The following is a 15075-nucleotide window of genomic DNA, read 5'->3' as shown; positions in this document are numbered from 1 at the left end:
ACACGCACACACGCATGCACGCACGCACGCACACACACACTCACTAGTGAAGCTAAAAACATTGTGTCCCTAGCGCATGAGTGATTCACCAGTGAAGCTAAAAACAAAATACGAGTTTCCGACAACAGCACCGTTACCTGTTTGGTGAAATTTTGGATCTTTTTGCTGTCACAGTGGAATAGATATTCACGAGACACACAATCAAACGAACCTCGGTGAGCACACACACACACACACGCAATAATCAAACAAACCTCTGTGAGAACGAACACGAACACACACACACACACACACACACACACACACACACACACACACACACACACACACACACACACACACACACACACACACACACACACACACACACACACACACACACACACACACACACACACACACACACACACATCAAACCTCTGTGCGAACACAAACACAAATTAATCAAATGAACCTCTCTGAGAATTCCCCCCTTTACAGACAATATTGTCAGGGCCTTGCAATGCTGCACACACACACACACACACACACACACACACACACACATCAAATGAGCCTCTGTGGGATTTCCCCCCTTTTTGCAAGTAATGCAGCGTATCAGCTGGAAACATCTGATGACCTCATCAGAGAGCAAATTTAAACAAGAATCATCTTTTTCCTATTGATGATTCTGACAATTCTGGCAATGACTGTTCTCCACCGCGGTGTGTGTGTGTGTATAGTGTGTGTGTGTGTGTGTGTGTGTGTGAAGTTACGCTAAATCCACATGACTTGTCACACCTGAGTCAGCGTCACTAGCAGCATTATGTCATGCGTTGGTTCAGCAGACAGTTTCAACCCAAAGTGACCTGAGGTTGGGCCCCTTGCTCAGAATGACATAGCTAATTACATTATGCTACAAAGGGTTACAGTGTTCCCAGAGCAGCTTAAACACTTCACTCCCACCGCCCTATCACACACACACACACACACACACACACACACACACTACTGCACGCTAGCCCAGCTCCTTAAACATCGCGCTAGCAGCACCATCAAAATAAAGCGCTGTTATTGGGATCTGTCTACCATTTCATGTTTCTGTGGCCCATGACTGAGAAAATACACAATATGGTGTGTGTGTGTGTATGTGTATTCCTTCCATTTCCACCTGTGTCACCCCCCACACCCCCATGCACACACACACACACACACACACACACAAACACCCCCCCACCCTCCACACACTCATGCACAAATAATATACATTTTACTGTACTACAATACACTATTTAATTTATTCTTTATAGTTGAGTTGAGCACAACAAATGTCATTCATTGCTGACAAATCCTGTTATTAGTACATGACAACAAATTTGAGATTGAACTTGTATGTGTGTGTGTGCGGGGTGCATGCCTACAGTACCTTTCCTCGGCACATAGCAAAGAAGCTTGTGTGTGTGTGTGTGTGTGTGTGTGTGTGTGTGTGTGTGTGTGTGTGTGTGTGTGAGCCTACCTTTCCTCGGCACACAGCAAAGAAGCTTGTGTGTGTGTGTGTGTGTGTGTGTGTGTGTGTGTGTGTGTGTGTGTGTGTGTGTGTGTGTGTGTGTGTGTGTGTGTGTGTGTGTGTGTGTGTGTGTGTGAGCCTACCTTTCCTCGGCACACAGCAAAGAAGCTTCCTCCCCGCCCATTTGGCTCGTTCACTCTTTCATAGAAGCCATCAATCACCTGAACACACACACACACACACACACACACACACACACACAGTGCTACGTTCAGATTATGATTCCAGCATCTCAGTGAGATGTGTGTGTGTTCAACTCGATGTTGCATTACATTACATTTGGCAGATGCTTTTTAACCAAAGGGACTTACAACATAGTGAACATTTTAAGCCTAATAAAGCAAATCTAACAACAAAATTGAAAAAGAATAATGATAAAAAGGTAGAGAGCAGCAGGAATAAGTGCTATGAGATGTAAAAAGGTAGAGAGCAGCAGGAATAAGATATGAGAGGGTAGAGAGCAGCAGGAATAAGATATGAGAGGAGATGTGAAAAGGTAGAGAGCAGCAGGAATAAGATATGAGAGGGTCGAGAGCAGCAGGAATAAGATATGAGAGGAGATGTGAAAAGGTAGAGAGCAGCAGGAATAAGATATGAGAGGGTCGAGAGCAGCAGGAATAAGATATGAGAGGAGATGTGAAAAGGTAGAGAGCAGCAGGAATAAGATATGAGAGGGTCGAGAGCAGCAGGAATAAGATATGAGAGGAGATGTGAAAAGGTAGAGAGCAGCAGGAATGAGATATGAGAGGGTAGAGAGCAGCAGGAATAAGATATGAGAGGAGATGTGAAAAGGTAGAGAGCAGCAGGAATAAGATATGAGAGGGTAGAGAGCAGCAGGAATAAGATATGAGAGGAGATGTAAAAAGGTAGAGAGCAGCAGGAATAAGATATGAGAGGAGATGTAAAAAGGTAGAGAGCAGCAGGAATAAGATATGAGAGGAGATGTGAAAAGGTAGAGAGCAGCAGGAATAAGTGGTTGTAAGTGGTGCTATGAGAGGAGATGTTCTCTGAAGACGTTTTTTGAAGATGGAGAGTGATGTCCCTACTCTAGTATGAACAACAGATGAGAAAAGTTTAGATTGGCTTGAGTGTGTCGGTGGCAGAGCTAGACGTCATTCGCCTGAGGAATGCTCGTGTGGTAGCATGCCTGCCTGAGGGCATTCAAATAGGTGGGAGCCGAGCCAGAGAGTACTTGGTATTAGTGTCTTGAATTTGATGCGGGTGGCCAACGGTAACCAGTGTAGCTGGATGAGCAATGGGGTGACCTGCGCCCTTTTGAGTTGGTTTAAGACCAAGTGCGTTCTGGATGGTGGGACACTCTATGAGTAAGCAATTCACAAAAATGCACGAAGGCGTCCTGAAATAAGTGGTTTACTTAGTAATACGTTGTAGTTTAGGCCCAACGTTTGAGACTATGCAGCAATTTAAAAACAGGATTTCTCAGGAACAGCTTGTTTTACAGAACAAATAATGAGGCAAATTGAAGATTTGATGCACTTAACTTAGTCATGACGCTATGAGTGAGTGTGTGTGTGTGTGTGTGTGTGTGTGTGGGTAATGTTTTTGAATGTACAATGTGTGTGTCATAGCAGTGCAACACCCACCTCTGTAAAAGTGGCCTTCCCCCGTGGCTCCACAAACATGGGCTTGATGCTCTCAATGCGCTCAGCGAGGCCATTTCCCTGGAGACACAACAACAGCAATAAGCTAACTGCTAATACCCAACACAACAGCAATAAGCTAACTGCTAATACCCAACACAACAGCAATAAGCTAACTGCTAATACCAACACAACAGCAATAAGATAACTGCTAATACACATCAACATGATGGTATCGCCAAAGATCCTTAATTATTGCTTTAACCCTCTCTGGTATTGCAGGTCTCATCGAAGCACATCAATATCACCAGAGAATGTCTAATAAGGGGAGAACTGCCACTGTCGTTATACTTCCGGTTTTGAAATGGTTGCAGTTCCACGCTGGTTCCATTAGAGGCGCTCACATTTGGAGTGCAGAATGCATGGAGGTCTATGGAGCAATACCCCTCAAAATCCACTTTTCTCAAAATATACATTTTTGTCAATTAATTTGAATGTTGTTTTCGAAAGGGGATGCAAAGAAATTACGTATTGCGAGGTGTTTGAATTTTTAGAGTCACTTATTTGCTTTAAAACGTCTTTTAAAATGTAAATGACATCATACACTCAAGCTTCATTAGCAGAATGCTAGCGTGGTATGGGCAACAACAACTCAACCTGTAAGAAATCGGAAGGACATAAGTACTCGTTCATTCAACTTTTGACCTGAAACCCATGTTGAACTTGCAAAAACTACATTCAAATCTGAGATTTCTCAACGACAATTGGGTGAAAGAGCCTAATTTAGCCGTCTAGCTCCATAGTCAGGGGGCCAATTCTGAAAAGGGCTTCCGTTAAGACTTTTGCGGACATGTTTTGGTACAAGCGGTCAACCTATTTTTTTAGTTAGAAGACACCCATAGGTAAGATATTATGGTGGTTGTCAAGCAAAATTATTATTTTTTTGACTTGTGCAAGCAATTTCAGGCCAATTTTTTGGTTTCCTGCTCAACATGACATACCAACGATAAATGTTGAATATCTCCACAACCACAAGGACCATATAGATAAAAATGGTATGGAATGAAAGCTAACACTCGTGGGATGTCTGCTGAAGTGTCAGAATTAACATTTATTATACAGTATAAGATACAACAGACCTAGAACATGAAAAAAACAATCTCCGCCTAAAGAGAACCAGTTTTCAAAGTGAATATCAGATTGGAAACATAACATAGCATTCCAAAACCTCTATCAATCAGTACCCCTATCTATGGGAATGAGTCAAGCCAAGTTTAAAGCTTGTAGGGAGAGACAGTGCACTGCTGCACATGTTGTAATACTTTAATGTTATGGCGAAAATGTAGAACTGTAGATGGTGGTCTATGGTGCTATTTGACTTCATTAATGTACCAGGTTGTGACAAATTGTGTTTAATGGACATATCACTATAGTTATCAATTCTACCCAAACATAACTGCTCTCTCAGTTCTTTAGGATTAGAGGTTAGTAACTAGTTAGTAGTAATAACTTTGTAATAGTCGTATGGCAAAGGCATTTTTCCCCATCCAAGCAGTGGTGCTCGGGTATAGGCAGCCAACAGAAGAAGGCACATGAAGGATGGCATGCTTTCCCCCCAGCTTTTAACCACAGAGGTCAGGTGCTTGGAGCTTGGTGAGTACAGGTCAGGTGCTTGGAGTTGACGATATGTGGATGTGAGGAAAGTGGAAGTCAGTGCAGTACCAGGCAGTGTCGATGTCCCTGACCAGGACCAGGACTGAGCACATGGACATGGTCCCTGGGTACCTTCTGTTGGCTGCCTACCTGAGCACCACTGCTTGGCTGCACTGTAAAACCCGGGAAGTTAACTTAAGTGTATATAAGTCATTCAGCTGAGTTATTTCTATGTGTGTAGTTTGTGTTGGGATAACTTTAAGGAGTCAAGTAAACTACTGTATACTCATTTTATTCACCTAATTTCAACTTGAGTAAAATACAGTCATGGCTGACAGTGTTGGCACCCATGTTAAAGTTGACTAAAAAGAGGAATATAAAATCATCTTTTGGAAATTGATCTTAATGCCTTAAGTAATAAAAGTAGAACATATCCAACCTTTAAGGACACCAACTTTCTATGTGAATGAATAATGTATCATAAATAAATAAATGTATTGGCACCCCTATGTAACCCTATGGGAATTTAACACAAAGGGTTAACATAGGGGCAGGCAGATTTTTAAAGGTCACTTATTTCATGGATCCAGGATACTATGCATCCTGATAAAGTTCCCTTGACCTTTGGAACTAAAATAGCCCCACATCATCACACACCCTTCACCATAACTAGAGATTGGCATGGTGTTTTGTTCAGTTGGCCTATTAGCTGGTTTGATTTGCATTGAGCTCAATGAGCATCAAACAGGCTAATAGGCTAACTGAACAAAACTGAACAAAACACCATGCCAATCTCTAGGTATGGTGAAGGGTGTGTGATGATGTGGGGCAATTTTAGTTCTAAAGACCAATGGAACTTTATCAGGATGCATAGTATCCTGGATCCATGAAATAAGTGGCCTTTAAAAATAAAAATCTGCCTGCCTCTATGGGAGTTGAGAACATAGGGTTAACATAGGGGTGCCAATACGTATGACCCCAGTTTTTTAAGGAAGAACATTTATTTATTCATGATACATTATTCATTGCATGGGGTGCCAACACTTTCAGCCATGACTGTATATGCCACTCATTTCAATTAAGTAATCATGGCAAGAAGTATATTCACAATAAGAAATGGCTGACCACACATGACATTTCCCAGAATGTCACTGTCCATAGTATTCTTAACACATTATCACATATTAATCTTGACTGAAATTGAATCTTAAATGCAATAGTTAAACTATATTTACGGCTATACTATAGCTGTTATGTTATTGTGTTATTTACATTGACACCACACACCATCAAGCAGATGACTATCCATAACAGACTTGGCCTGTGGGCTGATTTTAAAATCTTAGATCACTTGTAATGCTTCTGACAGACGTAATGATAATCTGAAGATACAGTATATCATAATGGCCAGTACTGCCATGGTGATAAATATTATGTTTCACTACCATCATTCTGCAGTAATCCTATTCATTTAATAGAAATTTAAACCTATAAAAAAATCCTGAAATCTTTACTCCTGAAGCTCATATCCTGTCCATAATAGGGGTAATATAGTTACTCAATGTAAACATGCATAATGTGTCTGTATCTCCCCAAGAGACAATACAGACAGACAATAGGAGGCTCAATCACACCATTGGGATACTCAACTTTATGATACTTTCAAGTGACTATAGGTCAAAGTCAAATTGGGAAACGCAATCAACTTTGCATTAGGCCAAGAAAAAGTGAACTTCAAAATGTTCTTTATATTTTGAGAATGGGCTTCTCCTTAATGGTATATCTGACCATATTCTGAAAATCATCATCAACACAATATTTTTGCCCATCACCTGGTAAACAGTAAGAAGCCAAAATTAACAGCTAAGAGAACAAATACTTATTAGAAAATCAAAAAAGCATTTACCCATAATCCATAGAAAATGATAGCTCACACATTGAGTACATTGCATTTTTTCGTGTGTAGGCCTACATAATTCTTACTTGTCATGACAATTCACTCAAGTTGTTATTAGGTGAATAAAATTAGTGTAGTTTACTTGACTCCTTTAAGTTATCCCAACACAAAATGCAATACATACTGTACAATATACTAATAACTCCAGTTGAATGATTTATTTACACTCAAATTAAATGAGTTGCCAAACTCAAATGTCAAGGCATCCGGTTTACTCAAATAATTTCAGATAAGTTAGCTTCCCAGGCTTTACAGTATACTCAAATAATTTGAGATCAGTTAACTTCCCGGGTTTTACAGGGGAAAAACATACCATACGACTATAACAAAGTTGTTATTGCTAACTAGTTACTAACCCCTAACCCTAAAGAAGTGAGAGAGCAGTTAGGTTTGGATTGAATGAATAACTATAGTAATACAGTGGTTCCGTGTTGGTGGAATGAGTTGCCCAGTGCTCTCCGTTCCAGCAACAGCTTTGGATCTTTTAAGAGGGGTCTTAAGGCATATTTATTTAATATGCACTTAGTCCTTTGAGTTTGTGATGTGTTATGGTTTGTATAATAGTATTGTTTTGTTATAATTTGTCTATTAATAGAATTTGAAATTTATTTTGCTATTGTCCTTAAATTTAGCCATACCATGCTTTAGTTATTATTATTATATATAATTAACTGAGTGACTTATTTGATTGCTATTCTCATTTCACTGTTTTATTTCTCATTAGGTTAGTGCTTAAAATTATTGTTTTACTGATAATATTACTATTCTCCCTAGTTTGTAATTGTTCACTGTTAATTTAATTTGTATTGTTATTTATTTGTATGTCGCTTTGGACAAAGGCGTCTGCTAAATAACCATAGCCATAGCCATAGCCATAGCCATAGCCATAATATGTCCATTAAATATCATTTGTGTCACAGCCTGGTATATTAATGAAGTTAAATAGCACTATACACCACCATCTACAGTTCTACATTTTCACTGTAACATTTAAATATTATAACTTGTGCAGCATTGCATGTCTCTCCCTACAAGCTTTTAACTTCGTCTTCACAACCACCCTGATATCTTACCTATTTGTGTCTTCTAACAAAAAAAAAATAGGGTGACACTGACAGCTTGAACCAAAACATGTCTGCAAAAGTCTTAACGGAAGCCCTTTTCAGAATTGGCCCCCTGACACAACAGTGGCCCTTGTGGTGTGATACTCTTGTGGTATTTATTGATCATTATTTTTTAAAGATCATGCTTGCACACAAGTTGGATTATATTGCACATTTGCCCAAAATTACAGTAGGTAACATGGAAGACAAAAGAAGCACTTTGGGGGAAAAATCCGCTTTTTCCATTTTTAAGAATATAGTGTTAAAATGGACAAAATAACATTTTCTCAGCTGACAACCTGTCTAGAACTCATGTTGAGGGGTTAAATATCAATACTGGATAGGTTGTATGCTTGTACCAAAAAGTGTCCGACAAAGTTTTAATATCAGTTTTGGCCCCCTGACTACCATAGGCTCCCATTCATTCTGCACTCAGGCGACCGCCCCCAGTGGAATTTTGGTGGAACTACAACCAAAAGTCGTTACAATGGGACTTAATAGCGAGTGGCAAGGCTCTCCGTAGACGGGCTCTGATATCACTAAGCTAACTAATACACAACTACTAATACGCAACACAACATGATGGTATCTCAGGAACACCGTCATAGCAACACAAACACTACAGGTGAATTGTAAGGGTGTGTGAACAGGTGAATACTGTAATCTGTAAGGGTGTGTGGACAGGTGAAGGCCTGTAATCTGTAAAGCCTCATTCAGTAGAGGGGCACATTGCCATAGAAGAACAGTCACAGTTTTGCTTGTTTGAGTAATGGGTGATTCCGTAGCTATAGATACAAAAACAGCAACATCTCTTCATCCAATCGTGTCAAGTCATGAAGCATCGCTTCATTATTTCTTATTCTTCTATGGTTGTTTATTTACAGTATATTCTTAGATTACTGATACTGATATGCTGGTGTCTCCAATCAAAACTGTAGGGACTTGTCCAGGATGGATGGGTGGATGGGGTGTGGGCATGCGTCAGACACAAAGTGTGTGTGTGAGTGTGTGTGTGTGTGTCTGTGTGTGTCCTACCCTCCAGAATTCCAGGGTCTTGTCCATGACAGGGCAGGAGTGTGTGTGTGTGTGTGTGTGTGTGTGTGTGTGTGTGTGTGTGTGTGTGTGTGTGTGTGTGTGTGTGTGTGTGTGTGTGTGTGTGTGTGTGTGTGTGTGTGTGTGTGTGTGTGGTGTGTGTGTGTGTGTGTCCTACCCTCCAGAATTCCAGGGTCTTGTCCATGACAGGGCAGGAGTGTGTGTGTCTGTGTGGGTGTGTGTGTGGGTGTGAGTGTGTGTGTGTGTGTGTGTGTGTGTGTGTGTGTGTGTGTGTGTGTGTGTGTGTGTGTGTGTGTGTGTGTGTGTCCTACCCTCCAGAACTCCAGGGTTTTGTCCATGACGGGGTAGGAGGGAAAGAAGACCAGCAGTCCATCAGGCACCACCCGGCTGAGGTTCACTGCGGAACACCAAGAACCGTGAACTAGAACCAGAACCTCACTAGAACCTCACTAGAACCTCACTGAACCCCAATAGAACCTCACTCTCTCAACTGATGAACACATGAGGCTGCTATCAGCTCCAAGATACTGATGAACACATGAGGCTGCTATCAGCTCCAAGATACTGATGAACACATGAATGAGGCTGATATCAGCTCCAAGATACTGATGAACACATGATGCTGATATCAGCTCCAAGATACTGATGAGCACATGAGGCTGATATCAGCTCCAAGATACTGATGAGCACATGAGGCTGCTATCAGCTCCAAGATACTGATGAACACATGATGCTGATATCAGCTCCAAGATACTGATGAGCACATGAGGCTGATATCAGCTCCAAGATACTGATGAACACATGAGGCTGATGAACACATGAGGCTGATATCAGCTCCAAGATACTGATGAACACATGAGGCTGCTATCAGCTCCAAGGCTGTGAGTGAGACGTGATGCTGATGGTATCTGCACTTCAATCAGATTCTGTCTCGCAGACACATGAAAGGAAATGACAGATGAAATAGAAAACAACACAGTGCACACAAAAACACACACACATAAACGGTAGTCATGGAAACAATGTTTTGGATGATGATAAAGCACGGACATTCAAATAAGTCTTTGTCTTACCAACAGTGTTGCCCAGTGAGGCCATGTTTGCTGGTAGAAACCTGCCAAATACACACACACACACACACACACACACACACACACACACACACACACACACACACACACACACACACACACACACACACACACACACACACACACACACACACACACACACACACACACACACACACACACACACACACACACACACACACACACACACACACACACACACACACACCGTTAATAATTATTCATGATTCAAGCATTTTAAAACCTGCAAGAACTGAATTGCCTGCTAACTTTGAGCTGTTTTAAAAACAGCAAATCAAATCCATTAAAACAGCAAAAAAAACAACTCCTCACTTTGCTTTAGATTTCTTGAGTGGGTAGTTTGAGTAAAGGCGGCGTGATACTGTGTGTGTGTGTGTGTGTGTGTGTGTGTGTGTGTGTGTGTGTGTGTGTGTGTGTGTGTGTGTGTGTGTGTGTGTGTGTGTATGACCCCTGTATTTTAAGGAAACACTTTTATTTATTTATGATACATAATTTACTCGCTAACAATTTGGTGTCCTTAAAGGTTAGATATTTCCTCATTTTTAAATTTACGGCACTAAGATCAATTTCCAAAATATGACTGTATATTCCTCTTTTTAGTCAACTTCAGCATGGGTTGAAATACTTATGAGCCTCACTGTAGAATATTCCTAATATATAATATATATAATCAGTAATAGACATACGATAATGTACGAAATAATCCTAAAATATACATTATCAATAACACACACAGAGAATAATATATAAAAGAAAGAAGGATCACTGTACACCATTGGACTACACTTTTATTTCTGAGCAACGCGTTTCGCCATGGGCTTCCTCAGGCTATATATAAATAAATCAATAACACATACTCATTTCATTAATTAAGTAATTAATCAATTAATTAATTCAATAATATTAATTTGTAAAGATATATCATATATTTATATTAGATAGATAGATAAATCCCCCTTGGGGATCAATAAAGTATCTCTATTTATCTATGGATAGATTGATAGATAGATAAATAGAGATAGTAGATAGATAGATAGATAGACACAGTAGATAGATAGATAGATAGATAGATAGATAAATAATTCTACCCCTGCATTTGACTCATTTGGTTGAGAAAGTCAGGAAGGTGGTTAATGAACACACACACACTCTCACACACACACGGAGCACACAAGGCTACTTCTCATTCTTCGGTGACTCACGAAGGAACGCTCAACCACATTACTGACCACTACCCCATCTGATCCTTATATAGATATAGATCACCAATACCCCATCTGATCCTTATATGGATATAGATCATCACTACCCCATCTGATCCTTAGATATAGATCACCAATATCCCATCTGATCCTTATATAGATATAGATCATCACTACCCCATCTGATCCTTAGATATAGATCACCAATACCCCATCTGATCCTTATATAGATATAGATCACCAATACCCCATCTGATCCTTATATGGATATACAGTAGATCACCACTATCCCATCTGATCCTTAGATATAGATCACCAATATCCCATCTGATCCTTAGATATAGATCACCACTATCCCATCCGACCCTTATATGGATATAGATCACCACTATCCCATCTGATCCTTATATGGATATAGATCACCAATATCCCATCTGATCCTTATATGGATATAGATCACCAATATCCCATCTGATCCTTAGATATAGATCACCAATATCCCATCTGACCCTTATGGATATAGATCACCACTATCCCATCTGATCCTTAGATATAGATCACCACTATCCCATCTGATCCTTAGATATAGATCACCAATACCCCATCTGATCCTTAGATATAGATCACCAATACCCCATCTGATCCTTAGATATAGATCACCACTATCCCATCTGATCCTTAGATATAGATCACCACTATCCCATCCCAAAGGAGAGTTGGACTTCTATGCATAGTACTGTATATATCTGCACCTCCACCCTCCTATACACCTTACATGCCTTACATGGCATTTCTGCACAACACTATGTACTGTTGACACTGTTTACTTTACTGGCTTATGTGTCCATATACAGTATCTATACTAACACTGTTATATTACTATGCTAACTCTATTACTGTACATATTTATTGCAGGTCACTAGACTTTAATCTTGCACTGTTGCACTGTTATATTACTATGCTAACTCTATTACTGTACATATTTATTGTTGGTCGCTAGACTTTAATCTTGCACTGTTGCACTGTTGGACTCATTTGCACTACCAACGGACACACACCTCATACTGCATCACAGTGCCAATCCTCAACACACACACCTCATACTGCATCACAGTGCCAATCCTCAACACACACACCTCATACTGGATCACAGTGCCAATCCTCAACACACACACCTCATACTGGATCACAATACCCATCCTCAACACACACACCTCATACTGGATCACAGTGCCAATCCTCAACACACACACCTCATACTGGATCACAGTGCCAATCCTCAACACACACACACCTCATACTGGATCACAGTGCCAATCCTCAACACACACACCTCATACTGGATCACAGTGCCAATCCTCAACACACACACCTCATACTGGATCACAGTGCCAATCCTCAACACACACACCTCATACTGGATCACAGTGCCAATCCTCAGCACACACACCTCATACTGGATCACAGTGCCAATCCTCAACACACACACCTCATACTGCATCACAGTGCCAATCCTCAACACACACACCTCATACTGGATCACAGGGCCAATCCTCAACACACACACCTCATACTGGATCACAGTGCCAATCCTCAACACACACACCTCATACTGGATCACAGTGCCAATCCTCAACACACACACCTCATACTGGATCACAGTGCCAATCCTCAACACACACACCTCATACTGGATCACAGGGCCAATCCTCAACACACACACCTCATACTGGATCACAGTGCCAATCCTCAACACACACACCTCATACTGGATCACAGTGCCAATCCTCAACACACACACCTCATACTGGATCACAGTGCCAATCCTCGTTACACTCATGCACATCTTTATCTTTAGTATTTAGTAGTTTACTGCTCCTTTAGTCATGTTGATTTGTTGATTTGCTCTGTATTATCCTGTTTACACTGTAGTGTATGTTGTGTGTGGTGTCTTAAGCTGCTGGGACCTTGAATTTCCCATTGGGGGTCAATAAAGTATCTATCTATCTATATATCTATCTATCTATCTATCTAGATGACCACTAGCCCATCTGACCCTTATAAGGATAATATAGATGACCATTACCCCATCAGCCCAATGACCCTTATATGGATATAGATGACCATTACCCCATCAGCCCAATGACCCTTATATGGATATAGATGACCATTACCCCATCAGCCCAATGACCCTTATATGGATATAGATGAGTGACAGTGATGACTGAACTTAAGGACAGTGATGACTGGGAGTGGGGGGTTGACTGTGTGTGTGTGTGTGTGTGTGTGTGTGTGAGCGTGGCAGTGATGACTGGGACCTTATGAGAGGAAACACGGGTCTGCACAAGCTCACACATATGAGGATGACTCCTCTGGTGATGGTGTGGTGACTGTTTTGCACGTGCAATTGTGTGTGTGTGTGTGTGTGTGTGTGTGTGTGTGTGTGTGTGAGTGTGAGTGTGTGTCTGCATGTGCGTGTGTGTGAGTGTACCGCAGAATGTGTCTGTCTGAGAGTTGCAAGAAGCACAGCAGGGGTGCATTTCTAGAGAAAGTCATAGTCTACGGTGTCAGAAGTGTGTGTGTGTGTGTGTGTGTGTGTGTGCATGTGCGTGTGTGTGAGTGTACCGGAGAGTGTGTCTGTCTGAGAGTTGCAAGAAGCACAGCAGGGGTGCATCTCTAGAGAAGGTAGTTGGCTAATGTGTCATAGTCTACAGAAGTGTGGTCCTTGGATTTGGGGTTTCTAGAAAGGGCACTGTAGTCCCAACGATCAATCGCAAACATGAGTGGAACGTTTAGTGGTTGAAAGTGCTGGTCCAGACTCCAGAGTTGCTGCTGAGTCATTCATGGATATTTTGCGGTTGTAATTGTATTAGTTTGAGTAGACTGACTACAGTATATTCATACCTGAACACCCTCCAACTGAGTGCTCCACCACTTCACTCATTACGCTGAAATGTGCAGGGGTGGAACAACAGAGTTGAGAGGGCCTTCAGACACATGTGAATCCACTCATTCATGCCTAGGCCTGAACAGCGGATGAAGTTAAGAAAATACTGGGACACGACAGAAACATTTACTTGCATTCATTATAAAATGATTGTGCTTTCTCAGTCATTTCTATTCCTTATTACATTACGTTTAGCAGACACTTTTTGTCCAAAATGACTTACATATGTCAGCTATATTCCAAGAGATTATGATGACTTGGATTGGTATGCTAGGCTTATTCCCGACATACTGTAGCTACACACCAGCTATGCACAACAACAACTAGGCTACACTCAACTAAGTGTGTAGTGTAAGTTCTGTTCAGTATCGCGATATTTTGCATACATGCAATTATATCGATACTAGTAGCTCAAAGTATCGCAATACTTAATTATAGAGTTACATTTTCTATTTTACTTTTATTTGAGTCCAGTTTACTCTGGGTTTACTCTGATCACATTAAATTGGCTTAATACGCTCACAAGGCTCTTGTTGTGGCATTTTCTTGTGCATTCAACCGCAATTTCAAATAAAAATGGCCTCACAATCATAACCTGTTATACGCAACACTCCGTCTTCTTTCACATCGCAAGTGTGGGTGCATTTCAGCTTTCATCAAAAAGCGAATAGTAAGCACCTTGACCTGCACCATGCCATGCCATGCCAAAGTGAGTTGAACAGTGTTATTGTGTTTATTTGTTGTAATGCCTTCGAATAATGTGTGAGACATGAATAACAATATATCGCAGAATCGAATCACAATACTTGTTGTATTGCAATATGTTAAGAATCGCAATAATGTTGAATTGTGGACCAAATAACGCAATAGAATAAAATTGTCCGTTTTTGGTTTTTTTTGC

The 15075-nt window shown here is 40.8% G+C and overlaps 1 protein-coding gene across 2 annotated transcripts in view; it reads right to left on the bottom strand.

Moving 5' to 3' along the window:
• Nucleotides 1-15075, bottom strand: part of rtel1 (regulator of telomere elongation helicase 1) — an 81644-nt gene that overhangs the window by 41848 nt on the left and 24721 nt on the right. For both annotated transcript variants that reach the window (XM_062541902.1, XM_062541901.1), the window contains exons 18-21: nt 9987-10027; nt 9225-9310; nt 3151-3228; nt 1630-1707 (exon numbers count right to left, since the gene is read on the bottom strand). In XM_062541902.1, coding sequence (XP_062397886.1) covers nt 1630-1707; nt 3151-3228; nt 9225-9310; nt 9987-10027 — 283 coding nt within the window. The remainder of the gene's footprint in view (nt 1-1629; nt 1708-3150; nt 3229-9224; nt 9311-9986; nt 10028-15075) is intronic.

The sequence above is a fragment of the Sardina pilchardus genome, chromosome 7 (assembly GCF_963854185.1).
Source record: "Sardina pilchardus chromosome 7, fSarPil1.1, whole genome shotgun sequence".
NCBI classification, from domain to species: Eukaryota; Metazoa; Chordata; class Actinopteri; order Clupeiformes; family Clupeidae; genus Sardina; species Sardina pilchardus.
Note: the sequence above shows the minus strand (reverse complement) of the source record. Positions and strands in the feature narration are given on the sequence as shown.